The sequence below is a fragment of the Mugil cephalus genome, chromosome 5, assembly GCF_022458985.1.
Source record: "Mugil cephalus isolate CIBA_MC_2020 chromosome 5, CIBA_Mcephalus_1.1, whole genome shotgun sequence".
NCBI classification, from domain to species: domain Eukaryota; kingdom Metazoa; phylum Chordata; class Actinopteri; order Mugiliformes; family Mugilidae; genus Mugil; species Mugil cephalus.
Window position 1 is genome coordinate 14,026,387 of NC_061774.1, and position 19,591 is coordinate 14,045,977.

General features: G+C 37.9%; 1 protein-coding gene and 2 long non-coding RNA genes across 3 annotated transcripts; all 3 read left to right on the forward strand.

Annotated features, from left to right (window-relative positions):
- Positions 1–3: 3 nt before the first annotated feature.
- Positions 4–19,390, forward strand: LOC125008002. The gene is made up of 2 exons (XR_007112832.1): positions 4–493; positions 19,111–19,390. It is a non-coding gene; the product is annotated as an uncharacterized LOC125008002 (long non-coding RNA).
- On the forward strand, positions 1,830–11,222 carry LOC125007994 (T-cell surface antigen CD2). The gene is made up of 4 exons (XM_047584993.1): positions 1,830–2,025; positions 3,809–4,129; positions 10,198–10,311; positions 10,554–11,222. The coding sequence occupies exons 1-4, from the start codon at positions 1,977–1,979 to the stop codon at positions 10,694–10,696; spliced, it is 627 nt and encodes a 208-aa protein (XP_047440949.1). The 5' UTR covers positions 1,830–1,976; the 3' UTR covers positions 10,697–11,222.
- Positions 4,387–6,522, forward strand: LOC125007999. Its single transcript, XR_007112828.1, has 2 exons — positions 4,387–4,624; positions 4,867–6,522. It is a non-coding gene; the product is annotated as an uncharacterized LOC125007999 (long non-coding RNA).
- Positions 19,391–19,591: the final 201 nt, after the last annotated feature.

Consider the following 19,591-nt stretch of genomic DNA (forward strand, 5'->3'; position numbering starts at 1 on the left):
GTGTGGTGAACAACCTAACAACAACACTTCAAACCAACAGTTACGCAAACAAAATACGCCCAAAAAGCATTCGTCATAACACTGGGTTTGGCAGCTCGATGTGGCAGAAAACTGAAGATAACACACTTCAAAAACAGTTGGCCACTCTGAAGACAATCAGTACCTCAGCCACAGATATTAAACCCGGTTAATCAAATGGACAAATGAACATGAACACATGGCTTTACCACATCCTAGTTAGATGATTGAAAAGGGCTTTATTCAGTCAATCTATTTATCAGGTAGGGATGATATGCCGTCATAATAACGAGTGAAAGCATTAAATCCTGAATTGGTTTGGTCAAAGAGATAAAGTGTTGAGAATCTTTAAAGGAGCTAAAATACGATTTAGCACACGTAGCTGTATCTGTGGGTTTCTCTTGTAAGGTCTTGGTGTCACTATAAGAGTCAGGGGATGATTCATGCTCTGTTTTGTCATTAAGAGTTGGATCAGGTCAGTATCGGAGGTCATTGGCGACTTCTGAACCTGTGTAAATCTGTACCACTGTATTTAAATGATGTAAATGTAATAATGTAAATGTTGCTGTCAGTGGATTATTACTGCAGAGTTTGCAAAGTTTCCAGCATTTATTGATTCTTTTGAATTTTTATGAATTCATTGACAGTATTAATTGTCTGTTTCTGTTCTAAGTATAAAGTGTTGTGTAAGTTTGTACCTTTCAGATCAAAAAGGAACAAGTTCACAATCAGACTGATGTTGTTTTTTCAATTAATTTTCAAGATTTTATCTGTTCCACTCCACAAAAACTATACAGAGGACCTGTTACAAGTCACTTAATTAAATGCATTGTGTTGTATATTGATGTGCTGAAGTGTGTTGAAGAAAGACGTGATCACCGCTGACAAGTCTTATCTTGCATTTGAAAAAGGTTTATTTACAAGAAAGAACAGTGTCAAAAACTCTTGCTGAATGTGAGAGAGCTTCTGGCCAATTGTTGAATCCTCTCTCATTCAGCTCCCACAGTCACCTTATATGTGGTTCTCATCCCCAAGAACCCCCATTCACAAAAAACTTATCTCCTTACATCTAGTTAGTTTTACGAGCTAACATCTGGGAAATAACCTCTTGACCTTTAAGCTTTATACACACTTCACATACCCCAAAAAACCCCCAAAACAGGAAGAGAAAAAATAAACTATAATAATAGCTACAATTGTGACAATACAAAAAACCTTTGAGTTACAAATAATATTTGATGTGTTCAATTGACATTGAACTTGGCATTGAACTGGTTTCAAGTTGACCTGATGACTCAGTATTTCAAGTCCCCAAGTATCAGTGCCCCCAGACTGAACATGTGTTCGGATCCTGCCTTCAGTGCTGCAGCGTCAACTGAACTGAACATTTTCCACTGTGAACAGCTTAATTTATACATGAGTTAAATACATGCAATTTTCTATAATCTTGAATTATTTAGTGTTTAAATGTGTCAAATTCTTCACTGTCTGCAAAATGCAGAACACTCAGTGTGTGTCAACACTTCTTATGTGTAACATTAACCAGTCAGAGGCAGACTTTAAGGAACTCATCATTGCAAATGAGTATAACCTGCACATATGATTGTTTTTATTTACTTTGATAGGACTGTAACATGGGTTGTTACTGTAGAAAAACCGGCTGTCTGTCAAAATTCCTCTTTTAATACCTACAGTATAGAGGGATGTTTCCTTCTCTTCCACTCAGTCCATCACACAGAAAAGTCCACTTGTTGTACGCTAGGCTAAAAGAGGAAGTATAGCTTCCTTTCTTGTTCTCGTGTATAAAGAGATCATCGTTCTGCTTGGTCAGAGTTTTCAAACTTTCTGATGCTGATCGCTGACTGTTTTCTGTTCAGAGCAAGTGTTTCATTTTGTTGGTAGTAGATAAAGTTTGAAAGCTGCTGAGTGACTGAACAGAGTCTGAACAGAGCGGAGACATGGAAGCTGTGGTTGGACTGATGCTGATGATACTTGGAGTCTCTCACGGTGAGATTTTCTCCTTTTTCTTTTATTAACACTGGAGTGTAAACGTTTAGCAGTAACATGCAGCAATAGGATCAAGTGTATTAAAAAATAAAGTTTAACTGGACTCAGTAACAAGTAAATCAGCTCAAATATTCAATACTCAACTCAAGTTGAGGGCTTTGTGGTTTTATTTATTTATTTATTTATTTATTTATTTATTTATTTATATTGTTCGTTTGTTTTGCTTTGTGTACGTTCAGTTCAGAAACATGTTGAACAGAGCCACAAGCCTCTGGTGAGGTCAGCCCCAGACCACACCCAACCCCGGGAGGTTTAGGTTAGCCCCACCCCCCACCCCAATCAACTGTCCCACTCCTGAACAGTAGATGGCAGTAGGTGGCAGATTATATGAGATATGGATTTTCTTATATTGAGGACAAAGAAGGATGAAAACCTCAGCCTGTTTTGTTTTTGTTGGCACGATGTTTTTCAGTATTTACCTACTGATAATGTAATCAGAAGAAAAGTTAATTTTGTATACGTTTGAATTGCACGTTTGTTTCATAAACTTAATATGTGTTTGTGGACAGAAACGATACTGAAGAAGCTTTTTCTGTATGGGAAAGAAATATTTCCCATTGTGCAGTGTTGGTTGTCATAGATTCAGTAAGTGTGGATTCTCAGCTAAAGCTACATATTTTGTATTATTTTGTTTTATTTCATGTGTTTTGCACGAAAACACAAACTGAGTCTGTTAAATGTCTGTTAGTGAAACGTTCTAATTGTCATGTCAGCCTTATGATTGATACTGAAAAGTTTTATTTTCAGTAGTTGGACATTTTTATTTCGTGTTGGTGCACGAAAGCTCTGTTGAGTCTATTAAAAAAGGCTGAAATTACTGAAGAGTTTTGAGTTGAATTAAATTGTAGCTAACTCAGTGTAAAGGTAAGAGAAAGGCTCTAGCATCAATTTGGGGTTTTCACGCTGTGATATTCTATTCTACTGCCTCAGGTTCAATCTGCAACTTTCATGAATAATTTAAATGAAATGTTTCCTATTGGTACGACTTGGGACGGTGAGTCTGAAACAGCCAGTGAGAACCCCTGATCTAGGGACAAAGTATAGAAGATGAGAATGAGTTTAGAAACAGTTGGAAACAATTGCAGTTCATGACACATTTAAAATAAAGTTGAATGGCTTCTTATTTGGTTACTTTCAATAATGATGTTGAATTCTGGGTTGACTTAACTTGAATTTCATTCTGCAGTTATGCAAAAGAAGAAAAAACAAAAAAGAAAGGAAGGATCTAATTTATTCCTTTAAAATGTGTAAAAACACTGGGTGACCTCTGTCGTTGTAGCTAAGTGATGTTTGCAGGCACAACTTTACAGTATCAGTTAAAATATAACTAAATATTCAATGTGTTTTGTATCATTTTGTAGTTTTTTGGGTCAAGGCCAACCAGAACGACATTAACAGTGACTCTTTTAAACAGTGAACACTACAACATCACCCTGAAGATAAAGCAGCTACCATTCATTTAATAATTTGCACTTGTGGTTTTCCTGCTTGACGTCTAAATGACCTTTGAAACTGGCTTCTGCTCAAAGGGAAATTAGTACGAGTTCAACGTTAAAGGTTTTCCATACCTGGCTGGAGCTGCTCAGCAAAACGTGACATGCTTGTTTGCATAGCTGAATGAGGAAAAAACTATTTCTGTGTTAGTCATTTGATGTTTTACAGTTTGCAGTCATTTGGTTAAAAGAAGCTCTAAACTATTTATTTTCCTTATTTTCATTCACAGGTGGAGAAACTTACTGTGATGGCAGACAGAATGGAACTCAGTGTTATGGAGCTTTGGGAGGAACTGTGGTCATCAGACTGATGGACAACGCCCTAGAAATATTTAGATATGATGTGAAAAGGGGATCATCAGTAATATTTAGATGGAGAAACAAAACGGTTGTAACTAATGAAATAAAAGACAGATCTGTCTTTAGTCCCAGTGATGGAACATTTAGGATCAATGACCTGAGCAGGAATGACAGTGGTCAATATGATCTGATAATCTTTAACTCAAATGGAACAAAACTATCAGAACAGACTCTACAGTTGTTTATTGAAGGTAAAATATTTTCTTCTTGTAAGAAATTAAGTCATATTTATTGATCTACTGTTCACACTTTATTGTGAGTCTACATAACATATTTCATATTCTGCATGTGTCTGGATTTAGTTTCTTTCTGATTATTTATCAGATGATCGGGGAGATTTACTAAGTTTATCTAAAGTCATCTGTGTGTGTTTCTCTCAGCTCCAGTGTCCTCTGTCCATCTGGTCTCTGAGTGTCTGTCCCATGGAGACAAGAGGGTGTCCTCAGTCCTCAGTACAGCTGGACTCTGGATGGACACTCAGTGAAAGACGCTGAGCTCCTCCCTGGAAATAATGATAATTATAATATTTCTATGACTTAAAGTCCATCTTTCTTGTGTCTTTTATCTTCCAGCAGGCCATTTGCCAATAATAGCTGGTGTACTCTCAGTCCTGGTCATTGTCTTGGTTGTGGGCTTATCAGTCATCTGGGCTCTGAAGAAAAAGCAAAGAAACAACAAACCTAAAGGTACAAAACTAAACTTGACTGGATTCAGTGTTGTAACTTATTTTTTAAAAAGATACTTTAATATTTAAGACACTGCACTTATCTGCTGCTGTTCAGAGTAGATTGAACATGTTGATACCATTTAAACACGAAGTAAATCTCTTCAATAAAGCAAACAAGTGTATTTGCCAAAATGTAAAATTTGTTCTTTAATAACTAATGAGTTCATAATCTTTGTGTTTTTTCTTCCTGTTGCTCTACAGAGGAAAGAAATGACCAGGAATTAACCTACGCTGATGTCAGAATCGTGCAGCAGCAGAGGAAGCAGACTGAGCAAAGGCCGAATGTGGAGGTGGAGTACGATCAAGTCAAGTTTTCGGCACGACCCCAGCAGACTGAAACATAAAATGAAGGGAGGAAGCCCTTCAGTTTCTCCTTTTCTGTTTCAACCGTCCCAGCCGATTTCACAGATAACAACTGAACACTTCTTAACAAGTGAGCACTCATCTGTTTCTCTCGCTTTCTCCGTCTCTGGCCTGAGCCACAAAAGGCCTACCTGCACCCCAAACCTCCCCCCATCTGACCCCCTGTCTGCACTGAGGATCTGTGAACAGGCGTCAGTTCTTTCAGAGAGAGAGGACCAGGAAGGCTCCATGAACTGACAGAGTGTCTCTGTCCTGCCTGAAAGTCTGTGTCGTCTCAAACACCCCACCATCATTTTGCTCCCCAGTAAGTCACAGGAGTTAATGACTACAGACCTGGTGCCCTGACGTCTGTGGTCATGAAATCCTTGGAGCGACTGGTGTTGGCGACTTGGTGTGACTGCTAGACCCCCTGCAGTTTGCCTATAGGACAAGAGTGGGAAGCATCACATCCATCATCTAGACTCTCAGCACTGAGAATTTAAATAGATCCTCAGACAGGAACAGAGAAAACGAAAGCACGTCTGGTTTAGACCTCTGTGTAACACCACACAGCATTTCTCCAGAAGAACTGACAAAGTCCTGTTAGGTAATTCATCTATTTTCTTCCCCGTGTGGTGAACAACCTAACAACAACACTTCAAACCAACAGTTACGCAAACAAAATACGCCCAAAAAGCATTCGTCATAACACTGGGTTTGGCAGCTCGATGTGGCAGAGAACTGAAGATAACACACTTCAAAAACAGTTGGCCACTCTGAAGACAATCAGTACCTCAGCCACAGATATTAAACCCGGTTAATCAAATGGACAAATAAACATGAACACATGGCGTTACCACATCCTAGTTAGATGATTGAAAAGGGCTTTATTCAGTCAATCTATTTATCAGGTAGGGATGATATGCCGTCATAATAACGAGTGAAAGCATTAAATCCTTTTGAATTGGTTTGGTCAAAGAGATAAAGTGTTGAGAATCTTTAAAGGAGCTAAAATACGATTTAGCACACGTAGCTGTATCTGTGGGTTTCTCTCGTAAGGTCTTGGTGTCACTATAAGAGTCAGGGGATGATTCATGCTCTGTTTTGTCATTAAGAGTTGGATCAGGTCAGTATTAGAGTTATAGCATGATACTGACTGGTCATTAGTGACTTCTGAAGCTGTGTAAATCTGTACCACTGTATTTAAATGATGTAAATGTAATAATGTAAATGTTGCTGTCAGTGGATTATTACTGCAGAGTTTGCAAAGTTCCCAGCATTTATTGATTCTTTTGAATTTTTATGAATTCATTGACAGTATTAATTGTCTGTTTCTGTTCTAAGTATAAAGTGTTGTGTAAGGTTGTACCTTTCAGATGAATAACAGGAACAAGTTCACAATCAGACTGATGTTGTTGTTTTTTCAATTAATTTTCAAGATTTTATCTGTTCACACTCCACAAAAACTATACAGAGGACCTGTTACAGTCACTTTATTAAATGCATTGTGTTGTATATTGATGTGCTGAAGTGTGTTGAAGAAAGACGTGATCACCGCTGACAAGTCTTATCTTGCATTTGAAAAAGGTTTATTTACAAGAAAGAACAGTGTCAAAAACTCTTGCTGAATGTGAGAGAGCTTCTGGCCAATTGTCGAATCCTCTCTCATTCAGCTCCCACAGTCACTTTATATGTGGTTCTCATACCCAAGAACCCCCATTCACAAAGAACTTATCTCCTTACATCTAGTTAGTTTTACGAGCTAACATCTGGGAAATAACCTCTTGACCTTTAAGCTTTATACACACTTCACATACCCCAAAAAAAACCCAAAACAGGAAAAGAAAAAATAAACTATAATAATAGCTACAATTGTGACAATACAAAAAAAAAAAAAGTTACAAATATTATTTGATGGGTTGAATTGACATTGAACTTGGCATTGAACTGGTTTCAAGTTGACCTGATGACTCAGTATTTCAAGTCCCCAAGTATCAGTGCCCCCAGACTGAACATGTGTTCGGATCCTGCTTTCAGTGCTGCAGCGTCAACTGAACTGAACTGAACATTTTCCACTGTGTACAGCTTAATTTATACATGAGTTAAATACACGCAATTTTCTATAATCTTGAATTATTTAGTGTTTAAATGTGTCAAATTCTTCACTGTCTACAAAATGCAGAACACTCAGTGTGAGTCAACACTTCTTATGTGTAACATTAACCACTCAGAGGCAGACTTTAAGGAACTGATCATTGCGAATGAGTATAACCTGCACATATGATTGTTATTATTTACTTTGATAGGACTGTAACATGGGTTGTTACTATAGAAACACCGGCTGTCTGTCAAAATTCCTCTTTCAATACCTACAGTATAGAGGGATGTTTCCTTCTCTTCCACTCAGTCCATCACACAGAAAAGTCCACTTGTTGTACTCTAGGCTAAAAGAGGAAGTAAAACTGATACCACTTCCTTTCTTGTTCTCGTGTATAAAGGGATCATCGCTCTGCTTGGTCAGAGTTTTCAAACGTTCTGATGCTGATCGCTGACTGTTTTGTGTTCAGAGCAAGTGTTTCATTTTGTTGGTAGTAGATAAAGTTTGAAAGCTGCTGAGTGACTGAACAGAGTCTGAACAGAGAGGAGACATGGAAGCTGTGGTTGGACTGATGCTGATGATACTTGGAGTCTCTCACGGTGAGATTTTCTGCTTTTTCCTTTATTAACACTGGAGTGTAAACATGTAGCAGTAACATGCAGCAATAGGATCAAGTGTATTAAAAAATAAAGTTTAACTGGACTCAGTAACAAGTAAATCAGCTCAAATATTCAATACTCAACTCCAGTTGAGGGCTTTGTGGTTTGATTTATTTATTTATTTATGTTGTTCGTTTGTTTTGCTTTGTGTACGTTCAGTTCAGAAACATGTTGAACAGAGCCACAAGACTCTGGTGAGGTCAGCCCCAGACCACACCCAACCCCGGGAGGTTTAGGTTAGCCCCACCCCCCACCCCAATCAACTGTCCCACTCCTGAACAGTAGATGGCAGTAGGTGGCAGATTATATGAGATATGGATTTTCTTATATTGAGGACAAAGAAGGATGAAAACCTCAGCCTGTTTTGTTTTTGTTGGCATGATGTTTTTCAGTATTTACCTACTGATAATGTAATCAGAAGAAAAGTTAATTTTGTATACGTTTGAATTGCACGTTTGTTTCATAAACTTAATATGTGTTTGTGGACAGAAACGATACTGAAGAAGCTTTTTCTGTATGGGAAAGAAATATTTCCCATAGTGCAGTGTTGGTTGTCATAGATTCAGTAAGTGAGGATTCTCAGCTAAAGCTACATATTTTGTTTTATTTTGTTTTATTTCATGTGTTTTGCACGAAAACACCAACTGAGTCTGTTAAATGTCTGTTAGTGAAATGTTCTAATTGTCATGTCAGCCTTATGATTGATACTGAAAAGTTTTAATTTTAGTAGTTGGACTTTTTTACTTCGTGTTGGTGCACGAAAGCTCTGTTGGGTCTATTAAAAAAACGGCTGAAATTACTGAAGAGTTTTTTGTTGAATTAAATTGTAGCTAACTCAACGTAAAAGGTAACAGAAAGGCTCTAGCATCAATTTGGTGTTTTCACGCTGTGATATTCTATTCTACTGTCTCAGGTTCAAACTGCTCAATCTTTTCATTGAATAAATTTAACAAGTTGAAAATGTTCTCTGATTTGGGTCACGACTTGTGGGGTGACGGTGAGTCCTGAAACCACACCAGCTGAGAACCACTGATCTACAGGACAAACAGTTATAGAAGAAGAGAATGAGTTTAGAAACAGGTGTAAACAATTGCAGTTCATGACACATTTAAAATTAAGTTGGATGGCTTCTTATTTGGTTACTTTCAATAATGATGTTGAATTCTGGGTTGACTTAACTTGAATTTCATTCTGCAGTTATGCAAAAGAAGAAAAAACAAAAAAGAAAAAGGATATGCTACCACGAACTATTTACATTATTTACATAGTTCAGATATTTAAATCTGACAGACTAAAATGTATAAAAACACTGGATGACCTCTGTCGTTGTAGCTAAGTGATGTTTGCAGGCACAACTTTACAGTATCAGTAAAAATATAACTAAATTTTAAATGGGTTTTTCATCATTTTGTATTTTTTTGGGACAAGGCCAACCAGAACGATATTAACAGTGACTCTTTTAAACAGTGAACACTACAACATCACCCTGAAGATAAAGGAGCTACCATTCATTTAATAATTCGCACTTGTGGTTTTCCTGCTTGACGTCTAAATGACCTTTGAAACTTCTACTCAAAGAGAAATTAGTACGAGTTCAACGTTAAAGGTTTTCCATACCTGGCTGGAGCTGCTCAGCAAAACGTGACATGCTTGTTTGCATAGCTGAATGAGAAATATTTTTTTATTTTTTTATTTAATTATATTGACAGATGTAAACATTTTTTTTTTCCTTATTTTCATTCACAGGTGGAGAAACTTACTGTGATGGCAGACAGAGTGGAGCTCAGTGTTATGGAGCTTTGGGAGGAACTGTGGTCATCAGACTGATGGACAACGCCTCAGAAATATTTAGATGGGAAATGAAAAAGGGATCATCAGTAATATTAATATGGTTAAACAAAACGATTGTAACTAATGTGATAAAAGACAGATCTGTCTTTAATCTCAGTGATGGAACATTTAGGATCAATGACCTGAGCAGGAATGACAGTGGTCAATATGATCTGACAATCCATGACTCAAATGGATCAAAATTATCAGAACAGATTCTACAGTTGTTTGTTGAAGGTAAAATATTTTCCTCTCACGGGAAATTAAGTCATATTTATAGATCTACTGTTCACACTTTATTGTGAGTCTACATAATATATTTCATATTCTGCATGTGTCTGGATTAAGTTTCTTTCTGATTATTTATCAGATGATAAGGGAGATTTTCTAACATTATCAAAAGTGTGTGTTTCTCTCAGCTCCGGTGTCCTCTGTCCATCTGGTCTCTGAGTGTCTGTCCCATGGAGAGAAGAGGGTGTCCTGCTCCTCTGATGGAGGGGACAGTCCTCAGTACAGCTGGACTCTGGATGGACACTCAGTGACAGATAACAATAATATTTCTATGACTTAAAGTCCTTCTTTCTTGTGTCTTTTATCGTCCAGCAGATAATTTGCCACTAATAGCTGGTGTACTCTCAGCCCTGGTCATTGTCTTGGTTGTGGTCTTATCAGTCATCTGGGCTCTGAAGAAAAAGCAAAGAAACAACAAACCTAAAGGTACAAAACTAAACTTTACTGGATTCAGTGTTGTAACTAATTTTTAAAAAGATACTTTTAATATTTAAGACGCTGCACTTATCTGCTGCTGTTCAGAGTAGATTGAACATGTTGATACCATTTAAACACGAAGCAAATCTCTTCAATAAAGCAAACAAGTGTATTTGCCATAATGTAAAACTTGTTCTTTAATAACTAATGAGTTCATAATCTTTGTGTTTTTTCTTCCTGTTACTCTACAGAGGAAAGAAATGACCAGGAATTAACCTACGCTGATGTCAGTATCGTGCAGCAGCAGAGGAAGCAGACTGAGCAAAGGACGAATCCGGAGGTGGAGTACGATCAAGTCAAGTTTTCGGCACGACCCCAGCAGACTGAAACATAAAATGAAGGGAGGAAGCCCTTCAGTTTCTCCTTTTCTGTTTCAACCGTCCCAGCCGATTTCACAGATAACAACTGAACACTTCTTAACAAGTGAGCACTCATCTGTTTCTGTCCCTTTCTCCGTCTCCGGCCTGAGCCACAAAAGGCCTACCTGCACCCCAAACCTTCCCCCCCCATCTGACCCCCTGTCTGCACTGAGGATCTGTGAACAGGCGTCAGTTCTTTCAGAGAGAGAGGACCAGGAAGGCTCCATGAACTAACGGAGTGTTTCTGTCCTGCCTGAAAGTCTGTGTCGTCTCAAACACCCCACCATCATTTTGCTCCCCAGTAAGTCACCGGAGTTAATGACTACAGACCTGGTGCCCTGACGCCTGTGGTCATGAAATCCTTGGAGCGACTGGTGTTGGCGACTTGGTGTCACTGCTAGACCCCCTGCAGTTTGCCTATAGGACAAGAGTGGGAAGCATCACATCCATCATCTAGACTCTCAGCACTGAGAATTTAAATAGATCCTCAGACAGGAACAGAGAAAAACGAAAGCACGTCTGGTTTAGACCTCTGTGTAACACCACACAGCATTTCTCCAGAAGAACTGACAAAGTCCTGTTAGGTAATTCATTTATTTTCTTCCCCGTGTGGTGAACAACCTAACAACAACACTTCAAACCAACAGTTACGCAAACAAAATACGCCCAAAAAGCATTCGTCATAACACTGGGTTTGGCAGCTCGATGTGGCAGAAAACTGAAGATAACACACTTCAAAAACAGTTGGCCACTCTGAAGACAATCAGTACCTCAGCCACAGATATTAAACCGGTTAATCAAATGGACAAATAAAGATGAACACATGGCTTTACCACATCCTAGTTAGATGATTGAAAAGGGCTTTATTCAGTCAATCTATTTATCAGGTAGGGATGATATGCCGTCATAATAACGAGTGAAAGCATTAAATCCTTTTGAATTGGTTTGGTCAAAGAGATAAAGTGTTGAGAATCTTTAAAGGAGCTAAAATACGATTTAGCACACGTAGCTGTATCTGTGGGTTTCTCTTGTAAGGTCTTGGTGTCACTATAAGAGTCAGGGGATGATTCATGCTCTGTTTTGTCATTAAGAGTTGGATCAGGTCAGTATTAGAGTTATAGCATGATGCTGACTGGTCATTAGCGACTTCTGAAGCTGTTTAAATCTGTACCACTGTATTTAAATGATGTAAATGTAATAATGTAAATGTTGCTGTCAGTGGATTATTACTGCAGAGTTTGCAAAGTTCCCAGCATTTATTGATTCTTTTGAATTTTTATGAATTCATTGACAGTATTAATTGTCTGTTTCTGTTCTAAGTATAAAGTGTTGTGTAAGGTTGTACCTTTCAGATGAATAACAGGAACAAGTTCACAATCAGACTGATGTTGTTGTTTTTTCAATTAATTTTCAAGATTTTATCTGTTCACACTCCACAAAAACTATACAGAGGACCTGTTACAATCACTTAATTAAATGCATTGTGCTGTATATTGATGTGCTGAAGTGTGTTGAAGAAAGACGTGATCACCGCTGACAAGTCTTATCTTGCATTTGAAAAAGGTTTATTTACAAGAAAGAACAGTGTCAAAAACTGTTGCTGAATGTGAGAGAGCTTCTGGCCAATTGTTGAATCCTCTCTCATTCAGCTCCCACAGTCACCTTATATGTGGTTCTCATCCCCAAGAACCCCCATTCACAAAGAAAACTTATCTCCTTACATCTAGTTAGTTTTACGAGCTAACATCTGGGAAATAACCTCTTGACCTTTAAGCTTTATACACACTTCACATACCCCAAAAAAACCCCCAAAACAGGAAGAGAAAAAATAAACTATAATAATAGCTACAATTGTGACAATACAAAAAAAAAAAGTTACAAATAATATTTGATGTGTTGAATTGACATTGAACTTGGCATTGAACTGGTTTCAAGTTGACCTGATGACTCAGTATTTCAAGTCCCCAAGTATCAGTGCCCCCAGACTGAACATGTGTTCGGATCCTGCCTTCAGTGCTGCAGCGTCAACTGAACTGAACTGAACATTTTCCACTGTGAACAGCTTAATTTATACATGAGTTAAATACACGCAATTTTCTATAATCTTGAATTATTTAGTGTTTAAATGTGTCAAATTCTTCACTGTCCGCAAAATGCAGAACACTCAGTGTGTGTCAACACTTCTTATGTGTAACATTAACCACTCAGAGGCAGACTTTAAGGAACTGATCATTGTGAATGAGTATAACCTGCACATATGATTGTAATTATTTACTTTGATAGGACTGTAACATGGGTTGTTACTATAGAAACACCGGCTGTCTGTCAAAATTCCTCTTTCAATACCTACAGTATAGAGGGATGTTTCCTTCTCTTCCACTCAGTCCATCACACAGAAAAGTCCACTTGTTGTACGCTAGGCTAAAAGAGGAAGTAAAACTGATACCACTTCCTTTCTTGTTCTCGTGTATAAAGAGATCATTGCTCTGCTTGGTCAGAGTTTTCAAACGTTCTGATGTTGATCGCTGACTGTTTTCTGTTCAGAGCAAGTGTAACCCCTCCCTGCACCTGTCACTCTAAGACAGGGTTAATATCAAACAGGAAATGAGGACCAACTCTAACTCTAGACTCGATGAGGAGACTACTGGTATCTACCCAACTAAATTTTGATTTAGATCTGTAATGTCTACCCCAAATAACACACAACAGACTGAAAGTTTAAAGGAGGTATATTATACAAAGATCTTTCAACCACAATTGAACCCAAAATACAAAAAAAAATATATAAAATACAAGTAACAAAAACCTCTGAGATCTCAGGTACTGAAAAGCAAACTGTCCCAAAAGTTCAAATGAATAAAAAACTAGGAAAAAAATGGAAAAATGGGCCCAAATAAATAAAATAAAACGAGTGCACTCAAAGTCCTACCGCCCTCTTTAACAGTGAACGTCCAATGGTAAGTATCACGGTGAAGATGAAGATGTGGATGGAGATATGGATGACCTCACGCCCAAGGGAAAGTAGCCACTGGGATGGAGATGGGGATGGATGACAGGGTAGGAACCAAGGACTGAGGACCCAGGCGAAGGACTCAAAAAAAAACCAGCCTACACAACCATGCAGGAAAATTATCTCATTTAGTCCATAATAAAAAGGTCAACTCGAATGTAAATAAATAAAGGCACTACTTCTCAGTGTAAATTTCACTTTTCTTCTACTACCATTTTACATGAATTTTTAATATCTATCTTAACTCATAGTAACCAAAACATGAATTCACATAAACATTTCAAAAATAACTCTGTTTCCCTCCCTCTCTTTTTTTAACATAACTCATATTATTCACATGAATTACATTAACTTTACTATTCACAACAGTACAAAACACCATTTTAACTCAGCACACTCACTAGCTTAGCTGCATGAATTTTTCGGCCGAGGCCTAACACTGATTACATTAGCCTGCACCAAGCCTACTATCAAGAGTTTCACTCACAGTAATAAAAGTAACAACACAAGATTCATAAAGCACAAAACATAGTCTTCTGACACTAATACATTACTCCAACCTGTTTCGAGTTTATCCCGACTGGTTTTAGAGAGAGTTCAAGGCTAACTTAAGTTATTTTCAGTGTTTAGCACTCTGATAGCAAATTAGCATGCTAATGTAAACATCGATCGTTACTCACCGGGAAATCAATTGTTCACACAGTTTACGTCGTCCTATTCGAACTCGCAGCTCGCTGATAGTCTCTTCTCGTTTAGTTTCATGACTTCTGAGTTTTTTATCATTTCAATTCTAACTTTTCCTCTTTTTTCTCTTCTCACATCTACACACGCACCATGCATCGGTCAGTGGACTTGCAAAGATTTTTGCTAAAGTACGATGCACACACCTGTCAGCTTTTCGCTCACTGAAAACAGCGCTCAACAACTGCCACCTCTGTTAAAGGGGCAGTAACACATATACAGTTTTTTTTTTATAGGAGAAGATGTTTTTACTGCTCCACTCTTGTGAAAAATAGTCATGCATTTAATTTTGAGGGAAACATTTAGAACATAAATAGATCATATAAAAATACATTTCCAAAGCAACTACAATTAACTGGGGTTTAACTAACCCTGGTTACACAAGCGTTTCATGTTGTTGGTAGTAGATAGTGGTTGGACTGATGCTGATGATACTTGGAGTCTCTCACGGTGAGATTTTCTGCTTTTTCCTTTATTACCACTGGAGTGTAAACGTTTAGCAGTAACATGCAGCAATAGGATCAAGTGTATTAAAAAATAAAGTTTAACTGGACTCAGTAACAAGTAAATCAGCTCAAATATTCAATACTCAACTCCAGTTGAGGGCTTTGTGGTTTTATTTAGTTATGTTGTTCGTTTGTTTTGCTTTGTGTACGTTCAGTTCAGAAACATGTTGAACAGAGCCACAAGCCTCTGATGAGGTCAGCCCCAGACCACACCCAACCCCGGGAGGTTTAGGTTAGCCCCACCCCCCACCCCAATCAACTGTCCCACTCCTGAACAGTAGATGGCAGTAGGTGGCAGATTATATGAGATATGGATTTTCTTATATTGAGGACAAAGAAGGATGAAAACCTCAGCCTGTTTTGTTTTTGTTGGCACGATGTTTTTCAGTATTTACCTACTGATAATGTAATCAGAAGAAAAGTTAATTTTGTATATGTTTGAATTGCATCTTTGCTTCATAAACTTAATTTGTGTTTGTGGACAGAAACGATACTGAAGAAGCTTTTTCTGTATGGGAAAGAAATATTTCCCATAGTGCAGTGTTGATTGTCATAGATTCAGTAAGTGTGGATTCTCAGCTAAAGGTACATATTTTGTTTTATTTCATGTGTTTTGCACAAAAACACCAACTGAGTCTGTTAAATGTCTGTTAGTGAAACGTTCTAATTGTCATGTCAGCCTTATGATTGATGCTGAAAAGTTTTAATTTTAGTAGTTGGACTTTTTTAATTGGTGTTGGTGCACGAAAGCTCTGTTGGGTCTATTAAAAAAGGCTGAAATTACTGAAGAGTTTTTTGTTGAATTAAATTGTAGCTAACTCAACGTAAAAGGTAACTAAGGTCTCTAGAATTTGGGGTGTTCACGCTGTGATATTCTACTCTACTGCCTCAGGTTCAAACTGCTCAATCTTTTCATTGAATAAATTTGAGAAGTTGAAAATGTTTTTTGATTTGTGTCACGACTTGTGGGGTGACGGTGAGTCCTGAAACCAGACCAGCTGAGAACCACTGATCTAGAGGACAAACAGTTACAGAAGATGACAATGAATTTAAAAACAGGTGTAAACAATTGCAGTTCATGACACATTTAAAATAAAGTTGAATGGCTTATTATTAGGTTACTTTCAATAATGATGTTGAATTCTGGGTTCAGATTCACATAACTGCACTTGAATTTCATTCCGCAGTTTTGCAAATAAGAAAAAACAAAAAAGAAAAGGGATATGCTACCATGAACTATTTACATTATTTACATCGTTCAGATATTTAAATCTGACAGATTAAAATGTGTAGAAACACTGGATGACCTCTGTCGTTGTAGCTAAGTGATGTTTGCAGGCACAACTTTACAGTATCAGTAAAAATATAACTAAATTTTAAATGTGTTTTTTCATCATTTTTTATTTTTTTGGGTCAAGACCAACCAGAACGACATCAACAGTGACTCTTTTAAACAGTGAACACTACAACTACACTACTACCTGAAGATAAAGCAGCTACCATTCATTTAATAATTTGCACTTGTGGTTTTCCTGCTTGACGTCTAAATGACCTTTGAAACTGGCTTCTGCTCAAAGGGAAATTAGTACGAGTTCAACGTTGAAGGTTTTCCATACCTGGCTAGTGAAGCTCAGCAAAACGTGACATGCTTGTTTGCATAGCTGAATGAAGAAAACACACTATTTCTGTGTTAGGTCATAATTGCATGTTGTTACAATGTTGTGACAGTCATTCTGGTTGATATTGAGAGGTCTAAACAATTTATTTCCTTATTTTAATTCACAGGTGGAGAAACTTGTGATGGCAGATAGAATGGAACTCAGTGTTATGGAGCTTTGGGAGGAACTGTGGTCATGAAACTGATGGACAACGCCTCAGAAATATTTAGATATGATGTGAAAAGGGGATCATCAGTAATATTTAGATGGAGAAACGAAACGGTTGTAACCAATTTGATAAAAGACAGATCTCAGTTTAATCTCAGTGATGGAACATTTACGATCAATGACCTGAGCAGGAATGACAGTGGTCAATATAATCTGACAATCCATGGCTCAAATGGATCAAAATTATCAGAACAGATTCTACAGTTGTTTGTTGAAGGTAAAATATTTTCTTCTCACGGGAAATTAAGTCATATTTGTAGATCTACTGTTCACACTTTATTGTGAGTCTACAAAACATATTTCATATTCTGCATGTGTCTGGATTTAGTTTCTTTCTGATTATTTATCAGATGATCAGGGAGATTTACTAATATTATTAAAAGTCATCTGTGTGTGTTTCTCTCAGCTCCGGTGTCCTCTTTCCATCTGGTCTCTGAGTGTCTGTCCCATGGAGAGAAGAGGGTGTCCTGCTCCTCTGATGGAGGGGACAGTCCTCAGTACAGCTGGACTCTGGATGGACACTCAGTGACAGACGCTGAGCTCCTCTCTAGAAATAATGATAATAATAATATTTCTCTAACTTAAAGTCCATCTTTCTTGTGTCTTTTATCTTCCAGCAGATAATTTGCCACTAATAGCTGGTGTATCCTCAGTCCTGGTCATTGTCTTGGTTGTGGTCTTATCAGTCATCTGGGCTCTGAAGAAAAAGCAAAGAAACAACAAGCCTAAAGGTACAAAACTAAACTTGACTGGATTCAGTGTTGTAACTAATTTTTAAAAAGATACTTTAATATTTAAGACGCTGCACTTATCTACTGCTGTTCAGAGTAGATTGAACATGTTGATACCATTTAAACACGAAGCAAATCTCTTCAATAAAGCAAACAAGTGTATTTGCCAAAATGTAAAACTTGTTCTTTAATAACTAATGAGTTCATAATCTTTGTGTTTTTTCTTCCTGTTGCTCTACAGAGGAAAGAAATGACCTGGAATTAACCTACGCTGATGTCAGTATCGTGCAGCAGCAGAGGAAGCAAGCTGAGCAAAGGCCGAACGTGGAGGTGGAGTACGATCAAGTCAAGTTTTCAGCACGACCCCAGCAGACTGAAACATAAAATGAAGGGAGGAAGCCCTTCAGTTTCTCCTTTTCTGTTTCATGACTCAACCGTGCCAGCCGATTTCATAGATAACAACTGAACACTTCTTAACAAGTGAGCACTCATCTGTTTCTGTTCCTTTCTCCGTCTCTGGCCTGAGCCACAAAAGGCCTACCTGCACCCCAAACCTTCACCCTATCTGACCCCCTGTCTGCACTGAGGATCTGTGAACAGGCGTCAGTTCTTTCAGAGAGAGAGGACCAGGAAGGCTCCATGAACTAACGGAGTGTCTCTGTCCTGCCTGAAAGTCTGTGTCGTCTCAAACACCCCACCATCATTTTGCTCCCCAGTAAGTCACCGGAGTTAATGACTACAGACCTGGTGCCCTGACGCCTGTGGTCATGAAATCCTTGGAGCGACTGGTGTTGGCGACTTGGTGTGACTGCTAGACCCCCTGCAGTTTGCCTATAGGACAAGAGTGGGAAGCATCACATCCATCATCTAGACTCTCAGCACTGAGAATTTAAATAGATCCTCAGACAGGAGCAGAGAAAACGAAAGCACGTCTGGTTTAGACCTCTGTGTAACACCACACAGCATTTCTCCAGAAGAACTGAAAAAGTCCTGTTAAGTAATTCATCTATTTTCTTCCCCGTGTGGTGAACAACCTAACAACGACACTTCAAACCAACAGTTACGCAAACAAAATATGCCGACAAAGCATTCGTTATAACACTGGGTTTGGCAGCTCGATGTGGCAGAGAACTGAAGATAACACACTTCAAAAACAGTTGGCCACTCTGAAGACAATCAGTACCTCAGCCACAGATATTAAACCGGTTAATCAAATGGACAAATAAAGATGAACACATGGCTTTACCACATCCTAGTTAGATGATTGAAAAGGGCTTTATTCAGTCAATCTATTTATCAGGGAGGGATGACATGCCGTCTTAATAACGAGTGAAAGCATTAAATCCTTTTGAATTGGTTTGGTCAAAGAGATAAAGTGTTGAGAATCTTTAAAGGAGCTAAAATACGATTTAGCACACGTAGCTGTATCTTTGGGTTTCTCTCGTAAGGTCTTGGTGTCACTATAAGAGTCAGGGGATGATTCATGCTCTGTTTTGTCATTAAGAGTTGGATCAGGTCAGTATCGGAGGTATAGCATGATGCTGACTGGTCATTAGCGACTTCTGAAGCTGTGTAAATCTGTACCACTGTATTTAAATGATGTAAATGTAATAATGTAAATGTTGCTGTCAGTGGATTATTACTGCAGAGTTTGCAAAGTTCCCAGCATTTATTGATTCTTTTGAATTTTTATGAATTCATTGACAGTATTAATTGTCTGTTTCTGTTCTAAGTATAAAGTGTTGTGTAAGTTTGTACCTTTCAGATCAACAACAGGAACAAGTTCACAATCAGACTGATGTTGTTGTTTTTTCAATTAATTTTCAAGATTTTATCTGTTCACACTCCACAAAAACTATACAGAGGACCTGTTACAGTCACTTTATTAAATGCATTGTGCTGTACATTGATGTGCTGAAGTGTGTTGAAGAAAGACGTGATCACCGCTGACAAGTCTTATCTTGCATTTGAAAAAGGTTTATTTACAAGAAAGAAC